This window comes from Lithobates pipiens, unplaced genomic scaffold (assembly GCF_037356315.1).
Source record: "Lithobates pipiens isolate NorthernLeopardFrog02 unplaced genomic scaffold, aLitPip1_a1.2 Scaffold_27, whole genome shotgun sequence".
Classification (NCBI taxonomy): domain Eukaryota; kingdom Metazoa; phylum Chordata; class Amphibia; order Anura; family Ranidae; genus Lithobates; species Lithobates pipiens.
Genome location: NW_027507788.1, coordinates 6,669,792 through 6,694,374, shown reverse-complemented (window position 1 = coordinate 6,694,374; position 24,583 = coordinate 6,669,792). Strand labels below are relative to the sequence as shown.

General features: G+C 44.1%; 1 protein-coding gene across 1 annotated transcript in view; it reads left to right on the top strand.

The window, feature by feature from the left end:
• Nucleotides 1-1,541: 1,541 nt before the first annotated feature.
• ARHGEF10L (Rho guanine nucleotide exchange factor 10 like) overlaps nucleotides 1,542-24,583 on the top strand; it is a gene marked incomplete at its 5' end in the record, with an annotated part of 86,224 nt that continues 63,182 nt past the window's right edge. The window contains 4 exon segments of the mRNA XM_077456356.1: nucleotides 1,542-1,569; nucleotides 14,468-14,559; nucleotides 16,022-16,096; nucleotides 17,657-17,817. Of these exon segments, the coding sequence (XP_077312482.1) occupies nucleotides 1,542-1,569; nucleotides 14,468-14,559; nucleotides 16,022-16,096; nucleotides 17,657-17,817 (356 nt within the window).

The following is a 24,583-nucleotide window of genomic DNA, read 5'->3' as shown; positions in this document are numbered from 1 at the left end:
GGTGTCTTGTAAAATAGTGTCCTCCATCAGATGGTGTCCCCTGCGTACTGCGCATGCGCAGTACACAGGAACACAGATTCCGAAAATTGCCGAGGATGAACGGCGCCTGCACCGTGAGTCCAGGTTCTATCCCCACCATCCAAGTGGACATAGAGTTAGAATAAAAAAGAGCCGAGTGGAGCGAGGCCGAGCCCGAAGCATGGCGAGCGAAGCTTGCCCGCGAGGGGCCCTCTAAAATTCTTAACCCTATGTCCGCTTGGATAGTGGGGCTACCACCTCCACTCACGGCGCAGGCAGCGGTCAGCTTCGGAGTTTTTCCGAAGCTTCGTCTGCTCCGTACTGCGCATGCGCAGTACGGAGCGGACAGCATTTGATAGGCGGACACTATTAGGCAGAACACCGGGTCATACTAGAAGGAGAAAGGGACAGCTTAGGACTGCTGGGACTTGTAGTTCTGTATTGGGTGCATGTTACTACCTGGATACTGGGACTCCTGGGACTTGTAGTTCTGTATTGGCTGCATGTTACTACCTGGATACTGGGATTGCTGGTAGTGCTGCTATCTGGATGCTGGGACTGCTGGGACTTGTAGTTCTGTATTGTCTTCATGTTACTACCTGGACACCGGGACTGCTGGGACTTGTAGTTCTGCTGCATGTTACTACCTGGATACTGGGACTGCTGGGACTTGTAGTTCTTTATTGGCTGAGTGCTGATATCTGGATGCTGGGACTTGTAGTTCTGTATTACAACACACATGTGTCCGGTGTCATGTCTGGGGATGTTGCCCAGGGGTGACCTCATAGTCACGTGACTCCCCGGATCCCGCCACACAATGGGTGCCATTGATGAGACTGGAGAATGTTGTGTGTGAACTGGGGCCTGACCTCGTCTTCTGTATACTGTGGCTGTATACTGCTCTATAAAAAGTATTCAGCCCCCCCTCCCCCCAGGTTTTATTGTCATAGAGCAGAGAATCACAATGGATGTAACCTGATGAGGGTTGTCACTTCAATGTGAGAGACTCTGCTTCTGTTTATCATGTGTGTGTAAAAAAAAAAAAAAAAGTCTATAAACATCTCCAGTCCTCCTTTTTTGGATGGAGCAGATGAGGGTTAGAACCTCTGTCTTATCTTTTTGTCGCCTGTGCCCCCACTGGGGACACTGACCCTCCTCTAATTCTGTTGTCTCTATGATGAAAAATCCAACTTTTTACAGTTGTTGTCACCTAAACAGGAAGAGAAGGCCAATCTTCTGATGGGGACACCCTGCACAGCGACTTCTCACTTCCTGTTTCAAAACCGGTGTGGTAAAAAATTCCTTGACTTATGCAGAACCTCGACCGCATTACCGGCAATAAATAAAAAAAAATAAAAAATAAAAAAAAATCATCTGAAAAAAATCAATGTGTGATCATTTTTCTTTTAGAAATTGTTTTAGCAGAATAAGATTGTATTATCCTGTGTGATGCGACATTTTATGTGGCAGAATTGTTGGAGAATTGGATTCATTTGTTTCTTTTTTTTTTTTTTTTCTTATAGAGCCAATTGCCCCGGCCCGACCATCAAGGTAAGCGTATTTCATTGTAGATTGGAACTTTTATGGGTTTAAAAAAATTGTCTATTGGGGATCATTTTACACTGGCGATTCCCTCTGAAGGGGATCCGTGGATGACGGGCGGCTGGGGGGCGCTGCGATTTAACACTGAAAAGTGGGCACTGCTGTGCCACACGGGAGGGGCAGTTGCAGCGTGGTTCTGCTCTTTTGAATGAGTTGTGCTTGGTGGTGGTATTGCCTGCCAAACACGTCAGGGGGTATCATTTTTGCCACCATCATGGCATACCGACCCCTCCAGACACTGTGTGAGGTTACAGGAGTGGTGGTAAAACTGTGGCTCAACTGTTTCCTTTTTTTCCTTTTTTTTTTATTTTTTTTATTTTTATTTTTTTCTGACAATCCAGTTGTATAATGATACCACTAGGATTTGTTACAAATGTATTTGTTGGTATAAGAATGATTGGTTACAGAATGGTTATATTTATAATTGTTACATTATTTATGTATAGAAGTCTTCTGAGCTCTCTCATTGGCAATTTTATTTGTTTTTTTATTTTATGTGATAATTCATTTTACATAGTTTAAACCCTTTTTTTATATGATCACTTTTATTTTTATTTTATTTTTTTTATAGGTGTGTGTGTGTATGTGTGTGTGTATATATATATACACACACACACACACGGATAACAAATTTTTTTTTCTTTCATTATTCTACACAATACATTATAATTTTATACAAAATGTATTGTGTAGAATAATGAAAAAAATCAAAATAAAAAAAAATGTGTATGTATATATATTAATATAATATAATTTTTTTTTTATGATTGTTATATATTATAATTATATATTTATTTTTTATGATTGTTATATATTATAATTATATATTTATTTTTTATGATTGTTATATATTTATTTTTTATTAGTGTGTATATATATGTGTATATGTATGTGTGTGTGTGTGTGTGTGTGTGTGTGTGTATATATATATATATATATATATATATTATATTATATTATATATTTTTTGTCATTTATTCTACACAATAAGTACATAATAACGCCAGCCTTTACACACAGATGAACTTTAACGACATCCCAGTCTTAGTCCGTAGGGTTCAATATTGAGTTGGCTCCGCCCTTTGCAGCTATAACAGCTTCAACTCTTCTGGGAAGGCCGTCCACAAAGGTTTAGGAGGGTGTCTATGGGGAATGTTTTGACCGTTCTTCCAGAAGCGCATTTGTGAGGTCAGGCACTGATGTTGGACGAGAAGGCCTGGCTCACAGTCTCCACTCTAATTCATCCCAAAGGTGTTCTATGAGGGGTTGAGGTCAGGACTCTGTGCAGGCCGTTCAAGTTCCTCCAACCCAAACTCGCTCATCCATATCTTTATGTACCTTGCTTTGTGCACTGGTCCAAATGGTTTTGGTGGAGGGGGAATTATGGTGTGGGGGTTTTTTTATTTTATTTTTATTTTTTTATTTTTTTTTTTTTTTTAGAGGTTGGGCTCGGCCCCTTAGTGCCAGTGAAGGGAACTCCTTAAAGTGTCATTCCCATAGACACACTCCTAAACTTTGTGGACGGCCTTCCCAGAAGAGGTGAAGCTGTTCTAGCTGCAAAGGGCGGAGCCAACTCAATATTCAACCCTCCGGACTAAGACTGGGATGCCAGTAAAGTTCATGTGCGTGTAAAAGGCAGGTGTCACAATACTTTTGGTCATATAGTGTAGATACAGGACAAGCCTCCACATCTAATCCATAGTCCTAGGGGTAAAAACCTAAACGCCCCCCCCCCCCCCATTTATCTGTGCTCCGTTACCTGGGGGTCTCTTGATTAGTTCTGGGGCGAATCAAGGGGCCCTGTCATTGTCACGGCTATGTAGATTTTTCCCTGAGGTTGTCTGATCTGTATACTGTATACATCAGTCATACAATTCTCCCCGGAGTCGGTGCCGAAGATTAAGAAAACATCATATTTCAGAGCCGAGGAGATATTTTTAAATGGTGGAAAATTCCCTGGAGGATATTATGGGATCGTTCCAATCCGCAGAGCGCAGGATTCCCAGAGCCACATCTGCTCTCGTTACTTAGATATCCCACCGGCGGCTTTTAGTCTTTATAAGGAATTCTTCAGAACGAGGGACCCCTGGAGAAGCTAAAGGATGGCTTTATCTCCATTGTGGTCTCTGCTCTACCTAAAAAAGAGGAAGGGTGCGGTCAATGAGACAGTAAAGCCATCTGTAGACCATCAAGGGCGGGCAAAGGTGAGTGGAGGAGCCGGATCTAAATAGGATCTGCTTTGCTGGCTGTTCATGTGATGGTGTCATCATTAATGGTGGACAAAGGTCATCCGTGAGACCAGGGGCGGACTGACAACTCATGGGGCCCCCGGGCAATAGGACATTATGGGGCCCCGAGGCAATCAGAGATTATGGGGCCACACAGTATACACACACACACACACACACAGTATACAATCACACAGGTTACACATACATGTACACACAGTATACACAGATATGTTTCTATTGGCTACTGGAGAGGCGGGGCAGTTATAATCTCAGGATTTTTAGACCAAAAGGATGTCGGTAAGGGACATTTCAGAGACAGATGTAAAAAAAAAAAAAACACAGATTTTTACATACTGTCCCTGGTTTTACTGAGGCTGGCAACCCTGATGGGGGCCCCCTAGTGGCCCGGGGCCCTCGGGCAATGCCCGAGTGGCTGAATGGTCAGTCCGCCCCTGCGTGAGACCTGCGGGGGCAGGCAGTGGTTGGTGGGGAAGTAGGATCTGGAAGTTCGGTGGGTGGGTCTGTGAACAAGAAAGCTCTGCTTTTGCCAGTTCTTGTGATAGTGTTGGCAATGGGGGACTAAGGTCATCCATAAGACCTGCAAGCGTGGGCAGAGGTTGGTGGAAGATCAGGATCTGATTGAGATCTAGAGGATCGGTGGGTCTATGAACCAGGAATGCTCTACTGTGTCAGGTGGTCATATGATGGTGTTGGCAATGAGGGACCAAAGCTGTCCATAGAACTGCCAGTGTGAAGGAGGGCAATCTGACTGGCATCTGCAAGGGGGGGGGGGGGGGGAACAGCGGGCAGGTCCATGAGGAGCACTCTGCATTGCAATTGGGAACTATGATCAGTCATAGTCCTGCTAGAGCAAGCAGAGGTAGGTGAAGGGGGATCAGTGGGCTAGTCCATGAGGAACACTCAATCAGAAGTTTGTGAAGGAGCAGGATCTGATTGGGATCTGGAGGTTTGGTGGGTGGGTCTATGAACAAGAAAGCTCTACTTTTGCTTGTTCATGTAATGGTGTCGGCAATGGTTGACTAAGGCTGGGCCAAAGACCTGCCAGGGCATGCAGAGGTTGGTGGAGGAGCAGGATCTGATTGGGTTCTGGGGGGAAACAGTTTGCTGGTCCATGAGGAACACTCTGCATTGCCGTGGGGAACTAAGGTCATCCATAGTCCTGCCAGGGCGGGTAGAGGTTTATGGAAGATGGGGATCTCGGATCAGTGGTCAGGTCTGTGAACAGGCATGCTCTGCTTTATCCGTTGGTCATGTGATGGTGTTGGCATTGGGGGACTAAGGCTGTCCATAGACCTGCCAGGGTGGAGGAGGGTGATCTGCCTGGGATCTGGAAAGGGAGAACAGTGGGCTGACCCATGAAGATCACTCTGCATTGCAATGGGTGATGAAGGTCCTCCATAAGACCTGCAAGCATGGGCAGAGGTTGGTGGAGGAGTAGGATCTGACTGGGATCTAGAAGATCAGGCGGCAGGTCTGTGGAACAGAATGCTCTGCTTTTATTGGTTGGTCATGTGATGGTGTTGGCATTGGGGGACTAAGGCTGTCCATAGACCTGCCAGTGTGGAGGTGGGCGATCTGGAAGGGGGGGGGCGGGATCTATGATTATCCATGAGCCCGCTAGAGCAAGCGGAGGTTGTTGGAGAAGGGGGATCTGACTGGGATTTGGAAGAGTGGGAACCGTGGGTTGGTTTATAAGGAACACTGTGCATTGCAATAGGGGACTAAGATAGTCCATAGACCTGCCAGGGTTGGGAAGAGGTTGGTGGAGGATCTGGAGGATCATTGAACAGGAACGCTTTGCTGACTGTTCATGTGGTAGAGTCGATCATAGGGAGCTAATGCCATCTGTAGGCCTACAAGGGTGAGTGGAGGAGGAAGATCTGATTGGGATACAGACAAATCTGTGGGCAGGCCTTTGAACGGGATCACTCTGCTTTGCCGATTGTTCTTGTAATGGTGTTGGCAATGGGGAATTAAGGCCATCAGTAGACCTGCTAAGGCCATGAACAAGAATTCTTTGCTCTTCTGAATGTTCAAGCAAAAATCGGGGAAGGGGAGGCTTTCAGGCACCTTTTTATTTTATAGGGGAACAATAGTGATCTGGATGGACTTCTCTGGTGGGTAGTGGCGGTAGGGTTGGGCCCTCTTCTACATGTGGTGGTTGCATGTACACGATAGACCTCGCCTATTCGCTAACAAACTCATGTCTATGTGAGCCTGTTCACCGGGGGGGCAATTCTCAGGTTGAAGGGGGACTCCACAACACATTGGACAATCCTCATATCTTCTTCCCAAAGATGGGCATCGCCGGAAGCTGTTTCTAGAACATAGGAGATTTGGTAATGTGTTTTTATGTGCGTGTCCCTGACCGAGACCCAACTGGCTGAGTTGGATTCTTCCAACCAATTGCTTTTGTCTCAAGAGGGGCTTTTGAAATGGTCCCCCCCCCCTCACCCCCCAAATCCATTCACCGACCCAAAATGCTAAGTGCCTGGCTGTCCTCTTCAGCCAGCTAAACAAGTTTATCAGAATTTTCTCAGATTCTCCTGATCTGCTCACATGTTCCAGGGCAGACTTGGAGAGTACTGAAGCCAGCGGACCAGCATGACTCCCAAGTAGATAACCTATTCATAAATGGAGGCGGGGGGGGGGGGTGAGTTTAGCAAAATAGTTCTTTCCATGCGATTTTCTTTTTGGCACTGTCCTGATATTCTATTTTACTTGATTTTAACTCCTGCTCCAGACAAGCAATGGCTTCCATACACTGGACTGATGATGTCCAACAAGCCCGGAACATCCTTGTCCCGTGTGGAATTAATGGCTCTGTAATATTGGACTGTATGTGGACCATCTGTGGGTTCAGAAGACGCAAAGTGTTTCATCATTTTTATTTTTTGTACTTGTTGAATGGATGTCTCTTGTCACTATTTGCTGCTGACCGGCCATCCTGCATTAAGTGCTGCCCCCCCATGGGCATGCAGGGATGGTTCACTTTTCTCCACCCACTAATCCTTACAGGAGTTAACCCCTTACTTCTGGGATTTGTGATGGGGTAAGACTGTCGGATCTCTTCTGTACTTTCTTCCCATTTTAGAAAATCAATTTTTGGTTCCTTTTGATCCGCCTCACAATAACCCCTCCGGTCGCATTACAACGCAATACGTGTTCTGGTTCCACATAATGAAATCATGAAAATGAGAATGGGACTAATTCTAGTAAATAATATAGTAATGTAATAAAATAATAGCAATTATAGTCAAATGTTATAGTAATAAAATATTAAAAGTAATATAGTAGCAATTATAATATTAATCAAATAATGTTATTATTGTAAATCTAGTAATAAATGCAAATAAATGTTAGTAGTAATTATAATAATGGTAATTAAAATAATAATTTGTATTAATGTAAATATTGTAATAATAATAATGGTAATAGTAATACAATAATTAAAGTAAATAATGTAGTAATAAATAACTATTATAAAGGTGATTATAACAAAGGTGATTATCATAATATAATTGTTATTGTTTATTATAATAATGTCCCTTAACATGCCTAGCGTTTAATGCGTGTTTATCGGCATCAAGCATTTTATTTTATTTTTTTCTGCCAAAATGCTGCTGCTCCTTGATGTGCTGTGAGTTTTTTTTATTATGCATGTTGGTTCACAGAAGTGCGGCTTTGAAATTGTGCTAATAACAACAATTATATTTATTATATAAATAATCTATAAATTATATTATGAATAATATTTACTAATATGATCACGATTATAGTATTTTATAATATTATGTTCTTTTATTATTGATGATGATCATCAGCATCATCAAAATAATAAACCACAATAATAATAATAATTATTATTATTATGATCATCATAATAAAATAGCATAATTTAGGTAATAATAACAAACCACAACAACTATTTATTATTAATAATAAAATAAATAATAGTTGTGGTTTTATTAACATAAATAATATTTTATTATGATGATCAAAATAATAGAAATAAAAGTTGTTGTGGATTATTATTATTATTACATAAAATATTATCTATGCTATTGTATTATGATGATCAAAATAATAATAATCGAAATAATAGTTGTTGTGGTTAACAATAATCCACAACAACTATTATTTTTATTATTATTATTTTGATCATCATAATAAAATGGCATAGATAATTTATGTAGTAAGAATAATAATATTACATAAAATATTATCTATGCTATTTTATTATGAAGATCAAAATAATAATAATAATCGAAATAATAGTTGTTGTGGTTAACAATAATCCACAACAACTATTATTTTTATTATTATTATTTTGATCATCATAATAAAATGGCATAGATAATTTATGTAGTAAGAATAATATTATTACATAAAATATTATCTATGCTATTTTATTATGAAGATCAAAATAATAATAATAATAGAAATAATAGTTGTTGTGGATTATTATTTATTATTATTAACCACAACAACTATTATTTCTATTATTATTATTATTTTGATCTTCATAATAAAATGGCATAGATAATATTTTATGTAATAATATCTATGCTATTTTATTATGAAGATCAAAATAATAATAGAAATAATAGTTGTTGTGGTTAATAATAATAGTTGTTGTGGATTATTATTTATTATTAACCACAACAACTATTATTTCTATTATTATTATTATTATTATTATTATTCTTATTTTGATCACCATAATAAAATAGCATAGATAATATTTTATGTAATAATAATACTAATAAACCACAACAACTATTTATATTATTATTATTATTTTGATCATAATAAATTAACATAAATAATATTTTATGTAATAATAAACCACAACTATTATTTATTTTATTAATAATAATAAATAGTTGTGGTTTATTTATTATTATTATTATTATTACATATTATCTATGCTATTATGATGATGATCAAAATAGTATTATTAATAATAGGTTTACAATTATTAGCACAATTTTCAAAGCGGCGCTTTCCTATGAACCAATAGGCAGAACCCCCCCCCCCTCCCCCACAGCACATCAAGGAGCAGCAGCGTTTCGGCAGACAAAAAAACGCTCGATGCCTCTAAACACGCATTAACGCTGGGAGCTTCAATTTCAATGGCCACAATAAATTGTTATTCTGGCCAATAAAATAGATTAACGCCCGAGCGCTTGATGCGCGTTTTTCCAAACGTCTGGCTTTTTTTTTTTTTTTAAGTACATGCACGTCTTTGGTGCGATTTCTCGTTCGTTCACGTGCGTTAAAAATGCGCATAAGCGCACGTGCGTTGTTGCCATGTAAAGACGTGAACCCTTGCCTAAATTTGGCCGCTGCGTCTGGCGTAAATAGATGTGATTACCCCCCCCCGCCCCCCCCCCCCCCGCTCTGACATGGTACAAGGGGGGTCATTCACATGGAGCTGGTGTGGGAAGTGTTGTGTCTGTGCGGTCCTGAGAGAGGCAGACGGAGGAGGAGGAGGAGGAGGAGGGAGGGTGTGGGATGAGAACGAGGCCCGGGAGCAGAGGAGAGCCGGGTGTGAATGAGGCTTCCCACTTCCTGCCGCTGAATCCTGAGGACGGGACGCCGGCGAAGGGTTAAAAGCAGGTATTGTGCCGGTCTGCGACTCCGCCTATGAAAACCTGAATCGCTTTTCTATACAGGCTTCTTCTACGCGACTCGTAACCCCTTCCTCTCCCATCATCGCCACCCTTGGTGGTACTGCGCCGCAGTCTAGGCGTCCGCTTTTTACCAGCGGCGCTTACTCCCGTTCTTTCTAAATCTGTCCGCAGACGTTGGCGATTTCGTGAGATATGGAAAACTGGGCAGCGTCTGGTGATTGGTTGGGGTGTTTCTTTTTTCTGGGAAGGGGGGGGGTGGGGTGGGGGGTGTCACTTATTTACTGCTGACCGATGACTAGCTCTCTCCCCTGCGACCGTTTTTCAAAACGAAGGTCGCACACGTGCGAAGGAACCGGTTCCCGGGGCGATGGTTGCGTTGACAAAAAAATTGCCCGCAGACACAGTTTTGCGCAGTACGCGGCGGCTCTTTCTCATTTTTTGGGCATGCGAGATTCAGAATCGATCGTGGAGATGTTGAACTCTGTCCGCTCTCAATCGGTTACTTCTCACCAAGGGGGTTAAAAAGTGGATCACCACACACGTTACAATCTGACCGTATAATTGTTGTACAATCTACTATAGATCTTCCGAATTTCGTTACGATCAGGACCTACCTTTATCTATCATAGTTAGGTTGTATCCATTCAGGCAGACTCTTGTGCTACATAGTTGTTGGTAGATCTAAAGGAGATTGTAATATATGTGTGTGTGTGTGTGGTGAGGCTGAGCATACATTGCAATCTGATTGTACAATCTGCAGTAAACCCACCATTAACTATGTAGCACAATCACTGGATACAAACTGGATAGGTTGTTTTTAGGTTTTTCAGTTTTGGTAACTCTGAAGGACGTTGTACAATCCGATTGTATAGTGTATGACCAGCCTATTGCTGTCTGTGAGGATTGAATGGTGAAGCTCTGATTTGGACTGCGATGGCGACACACGGATCTGCTATGAGTCGGTTTAGACTTTTACGTTTTGCTGTAACAAAATGCAATGCGATAATACGGGATATCGTGCTTTGCAATACAATGCGTGTATAATGGCCCCAATGCCCACATACTGACACAGCCAATCACCGGAACTACTGTTGCTGCCGGGGGCATTGTTTGTTTTTTATTTTGTGCATTAAGTGCTCTGCTAGTCCAGGCAAAAATAATGGACTACTAGAGTAACCCCCGGTGGGGGGGGGGGGGTATGCAGTGCCGAGCGGAACCCCCGGGGGGGGAGGGGGGGTATGCAGTGCCGAGCGGAACCCCCGGGGGGAGGGGGGGTATGCAATGCCGAGCGGAACCCCCCCCGGGGGGTATGCAATGCGGAGCGGGACCCCCCCCGGGGGGTATGCAGTGCCGAGCGGAACCCCCCCCCCCCGGGGGGTATGCAGTGCCGAGCGGAACCCCCCCCCCCCCGGGGGGTATGCAGTGCCGAGCGGAACCCCCCCCCCCCCGGGGGGTATGCAGTGCCGAGCGGAACCCCCGGGGGGAGGGGGGGTATGCAATGCGGAGCGGAACCCCCCCCGGGGGGTATGCAATGCGGAGCGGGACCCCCCCCCGGGGGTATGCAGTGCTGAGCGGAACCCCCCCCCCCGGGGGGTATGCAGTGCCGAGCGGAACCCCCCCCCCCCCCGGGGGGGGTATGCAGTGCCGAGCGGAACCCCCCCGGGGGGGGTATGCAGTGCCGAGCGGAACCCCCCCGGGGGGTATGCAGTGCCGAGCGGAACCCCCCCGGGGGGTATGCAGTGCCGAGCGGAACCCCCGGGGGGGTATGCAGTGCCGAGCGGAACCCCCGGGGGGGTATGCAGTGCCGAGCGGAACCCCCGGGGGGGGTATGCAGCGCCGAGCGGAACCCCCGGGGGGGGTATGCAGCGCCGAGCGGAACCCCCGGGGGGGGGGTGTGCAGTGCCGAGCGGAACCCCGGGGGGGGGTGTGCAGTGCCGAGCGGAACCCCCGGGGGGGGGTATGCAGTGCCGAGCGGAACCCCCGGGGGGGGGGGGGGGGGTATGCAGTGCCGAGCGGAACCCCCGGGGGGGTATGCAGTGCCGAGCGGAACCCCCCCCCGGGGGGTATGCAGTGCCGAGCTGAACCCCCGGGGGGTGGGTATGCAGTGCCGAGCGGAACCCCCCCCGGGGGGGGTATGCAGTGCCGAGCTGAACCTCCCCGGGGGGGGGGGGGGGGGTATGCAGTGCCGAGCGGAACCCCCGGGGTGGTATGCAGTGTCGGGTGGTATCCAATGCCGAGTGGAATCCCATGGAGTGTATCCAATGCCGAGCGGAACAATGGAGGTGCCCATGCTACTGACTGAGGAACCCCTGGGTTGCTCATACTGGCAGCTAAAAGGAACCCCTAAAATGCCAATACTGGTGGCCTAAAGGAACCCAAGAGTGCTAGTACTGCTATCTGAGGGGAACCCTCTGGGTACCTGTACTGCCAGCTGAGGGGAACACCCAGGGGTGCCAATACCGCTGGCTGAAAGAAACCCTGGGTTGACAATACTGCCAACTAAGGGGAACCCTGGGGTTGCCAATACTACCAGCTAAGAACCCCCTAGATTTCCAAAGCTGAGAGGGACACTTCCCCCCCCCCCCCCCCTAGATTGGCGGTGCTGCCGGCTGAGAGGGACCCCCCTAGATTGGCGGTGCTGCCGGCTGAGAGGGACCCCCCTAGATTGGCGGTGCTGCAGGCTGAGAGGGACCCCCCTAGATTGGCGGTGCTGCCGGCTGAGAGGGACCCCCCTAGATTGGCGGTGCTGCCGGCTGAGAGGGACCCCCCTAGATTGGCGGTGCTGCCGGCTGAGAGGGACCCCCCTAGATTGGCGGTGCTGTTGGCTGAGAGGGACCCCCCTAGATTGGCGGTGCTGCTGGCTGAGAGGGACCCCCCTAGATTGGCGGTGCTGTTGGCTGAGAGGGACCCCCCCTAGATTGGCGGTGCTGCTGGCTGAGAGGGACCCCCCTAGATTGGCGGTGCTGTCGGCTGAGGGGGGCCCTGGGGGGCACCCCTATTGCTGATATACTGTTGATACTCCAGATAAAGTAGGCCTATACTATGGGCTGCGACAGATGATCTCCTCCTACTGGAAATGCTGTCCGCTTGGCTTTGTGGCTTCAGTACAATTCACTGATTATACAAGAAACAATCGAATTCCAATCTCCCCATACACAGGACTCGGCATTGAAGTCACAGGGTCACCATAACAGGCAGGTAGGTGAGCAATGACTCTTCTTTATAGACCTCAGGCCGGCCTCAGGGATTTCTATCTTTTGGCTCTTCTATCAGGCATGAGATGTATCTCTGGGTGTCGGCTTCTCAGAAGGAGAACAATAGGGATGAGAGAAGATTTTCCTGCCTGTCTTCTTCCTTCCTCCCTCCCAGCCTTCCAGTGTCTGCTGGTGCTCCAGAGCCAGATCCAGAGATCATCTTCTTTCTGGATAGAGTACCTGTCACCTCCAGTCTATGGCTTCCCAACCGCTGCCCACACACCCACCAACCTGTAGGCGATTCCAGACAGCTGATCGGTAATTCAATCCGAACCGATCTCCTCCCAATCACCGATTTTATTCTTTTTTCTTTTCTTTTTTTTTTTTTTTTATGATTATCTTAGTCGGATTATTATTGAAACATCTGCTGGGCTCCAAGATGGCAGGAAGGTGGGGGCCCGCTACAGAACATGTGAAAGGGTCCCGATGCGGGGCCGTAACGCTCGCTTCACACTGCTGCAAACCCCAAAATCGTGCGACTTTCTTACGATTTCCTTGCGACTTTTGTGATTCAACATTGCAGTCGGTGACACTTGAATTGCATCAATGTCGCGGAAAAGTACTGCAGGATCTCCCCCCCCCCCCCCTTGGGATGGGAGTAAAAGATCCCAGGATCAGCAGGAGGGGCCCCTGGTTCAGAGGAAAGGGCCCCAGGACCGATGGAAAGGGTGGCTGGAGGGGGGGGGGGCCTTTATGGTTGCGTGCACCGTGGCCCTGAAGGTTCTAGTTATGTCTCTGCCACTTGGCAATGTACAGTTGGCAACATACCCAACATGAATGAAGTGCGCCTTTGTGCACTTTGCATAAAGTTTAAAAAAAAAAAAAGTGCGGGGGGGGGGGGGGGGGTCCAAGGAGGAGCTGTTGATGCAGTTAAGTGTGTGGGCAGTGTGAGCCCTTCAATGCGTTCTACAGCATGTTCAACATGATGTGCGGGCTGCAGGTGTGAACAAGCACTTAGATCATTACTTGGGTATAGCGCCACCTGCAGGAGTAGGATGCCAAGTATAAAAAATGGCCCACACCCCCCACCACACACATGCGACACAATCTACAGCAATGCGATCAAAAACCTTATATATTTACACACAGTGGAGAAGCAGTAGACTGTACGGATGTTATGTCCTCACACTCAGAGATGAGGATTGTAAGGTGAGTACATGTATATATATATTTTTTCCCTTTAAGACATATTGTGGCATTTTGTGCTTATTTTTTTTTAAATGCAGCATGTTAAATTTTCAGCTGGCGCTAGGCCTATTGGAAACATTGTATTTTGCGATTGTCATTGCGTCCCAACTCGACCCAACGCACATGTTGTGGATGGGTCCTTTTTTATAATGGAGTCAGTTGATGGTCACAGCCGGTTACTTTTGCCGGTTATGGGCCAGACAAATGACAGGTGGAACAAGGAGGTATTGTGTGTGTTCTCTGCGTGCTTCCCCTAAACTCTCCAGGAAATTTCGGCACAATACTTCCATCTCTAGACTTCCTTAAAGAGCTCGCCGTGCAGGACGGGCTGTGCGCGCCCCGTAGAGGAGCAAGAGCGGAGGGTGAGCGATGTGTGCGGAGAGGAAGGGGGCCCGGAGGGGCCAGGAATTGGGGTCAGTGCTCAGGAAATGACGTTATGCTATTGTCCCCGTCCCCCCATCCTGGATACAATGTTTCTGGCTGAAGTCCCATTGAACCCCCCCCTTTGTTCCCGCAGGTCTCCATCCATTGTCAGTAATGGGGATCCCAGAGGTCGGGGGAAGGCGGAGGGCCACGGCAACATCGTCCGCAAGAGTCTGAGCAAAAAACGTGAGTTTTATTATTTCTGATCATATAATGCCGACATATATACCGCAGCGCTGTACAGAGAACGCTGAGCCAATCGCATCAGCTTACACTCTAATGTTCCCCTCCCCCACAGTCACATCAGTGTCTGTACAGAGGAGCTTACACTCTAATGTCCCCTCCCCCCACAGTCACATCAGTCTCTGTACAGAGGAGCTTACACTCTAATGTCCCCTCCCCCCACAGTCACATCAGTCTCTGTACAGAGGAGCTTACACTCTAATGCCCCCCCCCCCCCCCATAGTCACATCGGTCTCTGTACAGAGGAGCTTACACTCTAATGCCCCCCCCCCCCCACAGTCACATCAGTCTCTGTACAGAGGAGCTTACGCTCTAATGTCCCCTCCCCCACAGTCACATCAGTCTCTGTACCGGAGGAGCTTACACTCTAATGCCCCCTCCCCCCACAGTCACATCAGTCTCTGTACAGAGGAGCTTACACTCTAATGCCCCCCCCCCACAGTCACATCAGTCTCTGTACAGAGGAGCTTACACTCTAATGCCCCCCCCCCCCACAATCACATCAGTCTCTGTACAGAGGAGCTTACGCTCTAATGTCCCCTCCCCCACAGTCACATCAGTCTCTGTACCGGAGGAGCTTACACTCTAATGCCCCCTCCCCCCCACAGTCACATCAGTCACTGTACTGGAGGAGCTTACACTCTAATGCCCCCTCCCCCCACAGTCACGTCAGTCTCTGTACAGAAGAGCTTACACTCTAATGCCCCCCCCCCCCCCACAGTCACATCAGTCTCTGTACAGAGGAGCTTACGCTCTAATGCCCCCTCCCCCCACAGTCACGTCAGTCTCTGTACCGGAGGAGCTTACACTCTAATGCCCCCTCCCCCCACAGTCACATCAGTCTCTGTACAGAGGAGCTTACACTCTAATGCCCCCTCCCCCCCCACAGTCACGCATTATTATTATAATACAATTGTATAGCTCTGACATATACCACAGTGCTGGACAGAGAACACTGAGCCAGTCACATCAGTCTCTGCACCAGAGGAGCTTACACTCTAATGTCCCCACCCCCCCATCACACTTTTTTTTTTTGCTTTTTCCTTACATCTCCCACACTATTTATTCTGTGGTCACAACAAAGGCAGATCCCGCTGCTCATCACCACTTTAGCCCCTTAATGTCTTCAGTTGCACTGCTCAGAATCTACAGAACACGAGCAGGGAAGATCCTACAATGGGACAGACACGTGCCGCTTACATCAGCAGATCGCTCATCACATAAATACGTCGGGTGAAACCTGCCCTTCATCATCATCATCATCATCATCATCATCATCATTATCATCATCCTTTAATTTACATTGCAGACAAAGCTCAGGGTGTGACATCGTAGACCAATTCCTAAGTTATGTTAACGTATGCTGACGGATGGCGGTTGAAGTTTTTTTGTTTTTGTATTTCAGGTTTATCGGGTTCTCGCAGCTTCGGAGACGGCGTGATTTACGACGACGTTCCCGGTGAGCATGAAAGCCAGGATGGTAAGTGTGGCTGGATTCCTGGGGCTTTCATGGGGACCAATGTATTCTTAGTGGGGGGAGAGGGGTGGAGCCAATAAGCTCTTCTTCTTTTTTTTTTTTTTTTTTTTTTTTTTTTTTAATATAGTATTTCAATGTCTATTTGGTAATCACAAATTCCAGGTGAGGGAAAAGGGAGAGGGGGAATGTTATATATGACTCAAAGTATTATTTTATTCTAAAAAAAAAAAAAAAATATATATATATATATATATATATATATATATATATATATATATATATATATATATATATATATATATATATATATATATATATATATATATATATATATATATATATATATATATATATATATATATATATAATTTATTTTTTTTTTAAATGGAAAAAATTTATTTTATATATATATATATATTAATAAAAAATTTTCCATTTAAAAAAAAAAAAAAAAATCTTTCTATCCTATCATTTTTGTTTTTATCTATATGTACCTTTTTTTTTTTTTTTTTTTTTTTTTTTTTTTTTTTTTTTACTTTTTGAATGAAGAAGGGGGTCAGATCCTCTGTCGGGTATTTATTGCTATTCCCGCTGGGGAGAATCGCCCCTCTCTTTTCTTCTTTAAACCATTGTCCAAGCTATGGGAAATCCAAAATGTTTAGCGTTGTCACCAGAACAGGAAGTGAGGGCATGTCTTTCAATGGGGACACCTGTCCTGGTGACAGCTGTGTCAGAGGGAGTTCCCTTTACTTCCTGTTTTCCCTGGGGTAGGGAGTGAAGAGAAATCTTCCAAATAGGATACAGATTAAGGAAAAACAAAACAAAAAAAAAAAATGGATTCTTAGTTATCTGCACAAGACCAAGATCCCCCCCCCCCCTCCGCTTCAGTCCTGCATGGTTGTACCGGCTCCTCTCCTGGACTGAAATGGCTTCTTCTGGTTTCACCGCACGCTGTGAGCTTCTCACCATGTGCATTAGAAGCTGCAGCAAGTCAGATAGAGCCCCACCTCATATCCAGCATCATCTAGCCCTTTCCTCCCAAGCCTGTCTGGCCCTGGCCCCGACACTTTTATTATTTGGATTTTAGTTCTTTCAATTTATGGAGGCTCAGCACCACATGTGGGTGTTACCTATGCAAATACAGTCTGCCTAGAAACACCCACTCTTCCAGACATCCACCCATCCAGGCATTTTGATATTTGCATAACTCCTCCTCCTACTTGTATCCGGGATGAGGACTCTTAGGAGGAGTACTGAGGCCGGGGGGCCGCAATGTTTTCAGGAAGCTCCATGTACAGGCCCCTCCCACCAGCCATGATCTGCCTGCATTGCATAGAGAAGCGCAGAGACCCGGTGATGACATCACTGGGTGTAAAATTAGGTGTGTAATAAAAACGGGTTTTATTTAAAATTCTCATTAAGATGTTGGTTGGGGGGGAGGAGGAGGGGGGGGCCGAGACGGGAACAACCAAATTATAAGCCGAATAAACTCCAGATTTTAAGGGGCTCTCACTCATCTCCTATAGAGGGGCTCATCTCCTTTTAACTCCTCCCCCCCCGCAGGGCTGGGACACCACCTGATCTACGAGAACGTAGGCTGCTCGGGCGACTTCCAGGACACGGGCTGGAGCTCCAGCGAGTTCGAGAGTTACAGCGAGGACTCGGAGGAGGAGGTGGAGGCCAAGCCGAAGCCGGCCAAACCCTTCGTAGCGTTCCAGCCAAAGGTAACGACGCGCCCGTTCCGCCTGCGGGCCGCCATGTGCTGCGTACGGATTGGTGTTTGTTTGTGCGAGATCCGGTGCAATGGGCCTGCAATCGGCCAATCGGATGCCGCTGATAATTGGAGAAAGCGGATGCCTGCCGCTATGGGTCGCCGCGATTGTTGGTCGCTGCCAATGGGGAGGGAAAGAAATTTCCCGCCGACGGTTGTCGGAGAGACAGGAAGTGTTAAGAAGTTCCCAAATGTTGTCACCAGAACAGAAATGGAAAGGAAATCCTCCAATGGGGATGCCTGTTTTGTGACCATAAAGAGGGGATTTCCGCTCACTTTTTTTCTCTCACTTCCTGTTGTGTCTCCAGAAAAGAAAGTTGCAGCAAAAACATTTAAATAAAAGGGGCTCCACCCTAACATCCATTTATTTATATATATATATATATATATATATATATATATATATATATTAAATCATTAGATTTTCTTTTTTAATTAAAATTATATATATATATATATATATATATATATATATATATATATATAATATAATTTTAATTAAAAAAAAAATCTAATGATTTAATATATATATATATATATATATAATATTAAATCATTAGATTTTTTATATATATATATATATATTAAATCATTAGATTTTTTTTTTTTATTAAAATTATATATATATATATATATATATATATATATATATATATATATATATATATATATATATATATATATATATATATATATATATATATATATATATATATATATATATAATTTTAATTAAAAAAAAAAATCTAATGATTTAATATATATATAAAAAAAATCTAATGATTTAATATTATTATAAATAAATATGAATGCAGTGACAACGACATTCTTGGACGTGGCCGGGCTTTGTTTCCCATGATCCCCTGCCAAGTCTTCTAGGAAGAACGGCAAGGTGCTGATGTTTGGCCACTGAGGTCTTCAACAATTTCCTGCATCCGATAGATTGCATCCCCTCCGCACCACCCACCGCGTCCGCTTTATACAGAGGACAGGAAGTGCTATGACACACGCCGCCCCTAGTGGGCGAGGCACAGACCCGACATACACTATATTGCCAAAAGTATTGGGACACATGCCTTTATACACACACACACAAACTTTAATGGCATCCCAGTCTAAGCCCGTAGGGTTCAATATTGGGTTGGCTCCGCTTTTTGCAGCTATAACGGCTTCAACTCTTCTGGGAAGGCCGTCCACAAGGTTTAGGAGATGTCTATGGGGGAATGTTTGATCATTCTTCCAGAAGCCCATTTGTGAGGCCAGGCACTCAGTCTTCACTCTAATTCATCCCAAAGGTGTTCTATCGGGTGGAGGTCAGGACTCTGTGCAGGCCAGTCAAGTTCCTCCACCCCAAACTCGCTCATCCATGTTTTTATGGACCTTGCTTTGTGCACTGGTCCAAATCATTTGGTGGAGGAGGGATTATGGTGTGGGGGGGGGGTTGTTTTTCAGGGGTTGGGTTTGGCCCCCTTAGTTCCAGTGAAGGGAACTCTTACGGCGTCAGCATACCAAGACATTTTGGACAATTTCATGCTCCCAACTTTGTGGGAACAGTTTGGGGACGGCCCCTTCCTGTTCCAACATGACTGCCCACCAGTGCACAAAGCAAGGTCCATATTGTCCATGTGACAGTGATCTAGTGTATATGTGGCGTGTACTGGAAATTCCGCCATACCAATTCCTTCACGATCACCCCCTCGGATCACCCCAATTCCTGCAACATCGGACAATAACCTTAACCGCTTGCGGAACCAGCCGCCGCAGTTTCCCTGCGGCAGGTTGGCTCCGCTGCGCGAAATCATATTATTGTACTCGATCTCGCAAGGCTGAGCGAGCGCGTGCGCGTGCCCGCCACGAGCTCTGTGAGTCCGACCGCCGGGACCCACAGACTCGATGTCCGGGGGTCCTGTGGACTTGATGTCCGCGGGGATACCCGCAATCGCCTCACGGAGAGGAAGGATGGGGAAATGCTGATGTAAACAAGAATCTCCCCATTCTGCCTAGTGACAGGACACTGATCACAGCTCAGTGATCAGTGACATGTCACACATAGCCCATCACCCAAACCCCCCCGCCCCCCCCCCCCCACCCCCCCCCACAGTTAGGATCACTCCCTAGGACACACTTAACCCCTACAGCGCCACCTAGTGGTTAATCCCCTTCACTGCCAGTCACATTTTATACAGTAATCAATGCATTTTTAATCGCACTGATCGCTCTATATATGTGAATGGCCCCAAAATAGCGCCAAAAGTGTCTGATGTGTCCGCCATAATGTCGCAGTCACAATAAAAATCGTTGATCACTGCAATTAGTAGTAAAAATATTATTATTTTTTTTAAATGCCATAAATGTATCCCCTATTTGTAAACGCTATAACTTTTGCACAAACCAATCAATAAACTCTTATTAAGATTTTTTTTTTTTTTTCTTTTAACCAAAAATATGTAGAAGAATACATATCGGCCTAAACTGAGGAAAACATTTTTTTTTTATATATATATATATATATATATATATATATATATATATATATATATATATATATATATATATATATATATATATATATATATATATATATATATATATAATTTTTTTCATTTGGGGGATATTTATTATAGTAAAAAAGAATGTGTTTTTTTTTTTTAATTTTTATTATTATTTATTTTTCAAAATTGTCGCTCCTTTTTTTTTTTTTGTTTATAGCGCAAAAAATAAAAACCGCAGAGGTGATCAAATACCACCAAAAGAAAGCTCTATTTGTGGGAGGAAAAGGACGTCAATTTTGTTTGGGAGCCACATCGCACGACCGCGCAATTGTCGGTTAGAGTGACGCAGTGCCGAATCGCAAAAAATGCTCTGGTCTTTGGGCAGCCAAATGCTCCAGGACTGAAGTGGGTTAAAGCCCTAATATTTTTTTTTTTTTTTTTTTTGCTTTTGGAGTCATTAGTTACACATTATATATATTTTTTTTATTTATTTTTTGCTTTTGGAGTCATTAGTTACACATTATATATATTTTTTTATTTTTTATTTATTTTTTGCTTTTGGAGTCATTAGTTACACATTATATATATTTTTTTATTTTTTATTTATTTTTTGCTTTTGGAGTCATTAGTTACACATTATATATATTTTTCTTTTTTTTGTCTGGCCGTATTTCTGTCTGTGACCCTCATTGGGGAGATTTCGCCTCCCTTCCTGTCCCGGTGACACCTGTACAAGAAATAGAGGGGAAGAGGTAGTCACTGGCGTGGGACGACCCAGACAGCCATACGTTCTAGTCCCCCCTCCCCCCACTCCACTTCCTGTCCTGAAAACCATTGCTGTTGAAAATGTTATATTTTTAAATGAAGTGAATTCAATAGATTTTCAGATCCACAGAATGTCAGTGATTGGCCTCTGATTGGCCCCCTTTCCAGAGATCTCAGGAAAACAGAACTTAATAAAACTTCTGCGGAAAGAGGAAGCCTCTGAAAATGTCTAATATGGGGTAATCGGCGTCCTGATTTCGTTATTTGGCTGTATTTTTTTTATTTTTATTTTATTTTTTGTGGGAGGGAAAAGTACCCCGCGGCCTGCGATTTGAGGAATAAAAACAAAACAAAAAAAAAACATTTTTACTCAATTTTGTTTTTCAAAAATTGAGCGCAGATTGTAGCACCACCTTCTGGCCGGCAGGCGGTACTGCGAGCTGGGAAAACTACAGCTTGTTGGTATTAATACAGAGGAGTATTTTTATTTTTTTTTGTTATTTAATAATTAAAATAAATATTATCAGAATTCACACCCAACACCTCCGCTGCGAGGCGTGAGGCTTCTATAGGATGCAAAGACCATAAAGGAACGGGAGAGAGACTCTGGAATTTCAGAATGCGATTAATAATATAGATCAAAGACGAATACGTCACCAGATTACCTATTCTCTCTCTTTGTTGTTCGAGTCGCCTGCTTGACCACGCCTAAACCACCCAAAAAAAAAAAATCATGTAAATATATGGGGCCCTTCTACGCACAAAATCACCTTTTTTATTATTCCTATAAAAATACGCATTTAACCCCTTCAATTCCGGGCACTATTACCCCCTTCCTGCCCAGGCCAATTTTCAGCTTTCAGTGCTGCCGCACTTTTGCTAACAATTGGGCGGTCTTACAACATTGTACCCATGTGTCCTTTTTATTTATTGTTATTTTATTATTTTATTTTATTATTTTATTTGGTGGAATTTAATCACTGCTGGGATTTTTATTTTTTGCTAAAGACCTAATCTGGAGCAGCTGTGCATACCAACCAATCGGCTTCTACCATCAGTTAGTTCACTTGAGCTTTGAAAAGGAAAGGTAGCGGCTGATTGGTTGCCATGCACAGATGCTGTCTGCTCCAGTCTTCATAAAGTCCCCCCCATTGCAGACATGTGCACTGCCGAAAAATTTGTTCTAGTTGTATTCGTTTGTTTTTTTGTTTTGTTTTTTTCCTCAAATTCAGATTTCGGCATTTGAAAATGAGAAAGAAAAATGTGAAAATAAATAAGAAAGGCAAATGCGAAAATTCTAAATAACCAACTATTAAATTATAGATATTGGGATTTCCTTTAATATTTGGCTGTTTAGTGAACGCAGCGAATACGAATTCATCTGAAGTTATGAATTATCCAAAATAACAAATGTCGCATCTAAACAAATTAATAATAAATAGTAGTAAAAAGTTATTATTTGTTACTTTTCATTTGTTTAGATGCGGCATTCGTTGTTTCGGATAATTTGTAACTTCGGATAAATTCGAATTCGTTACGTTCACTAAACAGCCAAATCTGGAAGGAAATTCCAATACTTATAATTTTAATAGTTGCGAAAATTTTTAATAAATAATAGCCGTTTGCCCTTTCTTATTTTAGAATTTTCTTTCTCTCATTCGACTTTTTCCTTTTCTCATTCAACTTTCCTTTTTTGTCATTCGACTTTTTTTCCTTTTTTTTTCTCGTTCGTCTTTCCTTCTTTTCTCGTTCGACTTTCCTTTTTTTTCTCGTTCGACTTTTTCTTTCTTTCTCATTCGACTTTTTTTTTCCTTTTTCCTCTTTTTTTCCGTTCGAATTCGGATAAATTTGCATTCTATGCATTCACCAACAGCCAAATCTGAAAGGAAATTCCAATACCTATAACTTAATAGTTAAGTTATTAGTATTTCAGGTTTTTGGAACTTCATTCTTCTTTTTTATATTTCCGAATTTCCTGGATTTTTGAATATCTGAAAAATCAGATATTTGCGAATTAACAAATTTTGTCTAAATTTGTTAAAGGATTTGGAACTAAAACAAATTGCACATGACTACCCCATTGTGGTGGTGTTTGGTGCTGCGTGCTGTCCTGCACGCCATTTTTTGTCCTGTACGTTGTGTTTCTCAAAGGTCCTGCATTCTGTCCTTTTTGTTTCATGTTCGGCCCTATGAACATAGAAATGCAATTCCTTTTAGGAGATGTGTGGCAGTGCCATTAATTGTTAATGGCATCAGGGACTGGGATAGGGCAGGAAGGGCAGCTGCCCTGGGCACAGTTTTTTTATTTTTTTTCCTTTGTGTTGAATTGGATCCTGTGCATTATCAACCCTATGTATTGACTTCTGTCCTATATGGCTTGTTTGGTCCTACGCGTTGCGTCCATCTTATGTGCTGTATTTGGTCCCGTGTGCTGCATTCAATCCTACGTGTTGCAATTGGTGCCCTACTCTGGGGTTCTAGTCTGTGTGCTGCATTTTGTTCGACAGTCTCATATTCTACCATTTAGGTCTGCTAAAATGCACTATAAAGGTCGAACCTATAACAAGTTATTGTGAATAACTACATGGGGCTGTTATAACATGTGATATGTCAAATATTAACCTTTAAGTGCCAATGACAGAAACTGCGAATATGAAGAACGCCGCACTCCCAGCACCGAAATGAAGCGTAGGATGGCCTCAGCCAGCTCTGTTCCACAAACTACGTCTCTTTGCAACGTTTCGCCCTGCCTATCAGGGTATAGTCAGACTAAGCCCTGGTGGATGGGACGAAACTCGCTGGAAGGCGCATGGTTTGTGGAACAGAGCTGGATTGGACGAAACGTGTTGGTGGGGGGTTATGGTTTGTGATTTGTGAGCAGAGCTAGCTGAGACACTTGTGTTCACGCTTCGGTCGGGCCTGCAGTGCGGCGTTTTTCTTATCAGATTCTATCGCTGCTGGATAAGTCCGCCTCTATGCCACCACCCCTGTTTTGAAGGATTGGCCTCTGTCTGCTTTAGAGTAGTGCTCCAAGCTCCATTCTGGGTCACTTTTAAGTTCCATTGTAACACTAAAGTAGTAAAGAACAAGCGCACCCCACAAATTAGGACTAGGTTCACATTTTGGGCGTTGCGGGAACACGTGCAAAAATTCACGCACTTTCCCGCAACGGAATAAAATGCAGTGCCTATTTGCAGATGGGTGGGGGGGGGCTTTTAAGTCTTAATGGCACCTTCACGCATCTGGAAACGTGTGTGTGTTTTTGTGCACGCCAGAATGCAGGGTGCCACAGCACCGTGCCATTTAAGTGTGGCGCGATTTCTCAAAGTGCGCAGCGACTTCTTTTTAATGTAGGGAAGCTCGCTGAGATGAAAGGGCTGCCCAGCTGATGCGTGGAAACGTGTGGAACCGCATTCGCATGCACAAAGTGTAAGCCTAGCCTAAGTTAAGCATTTTTTTTTT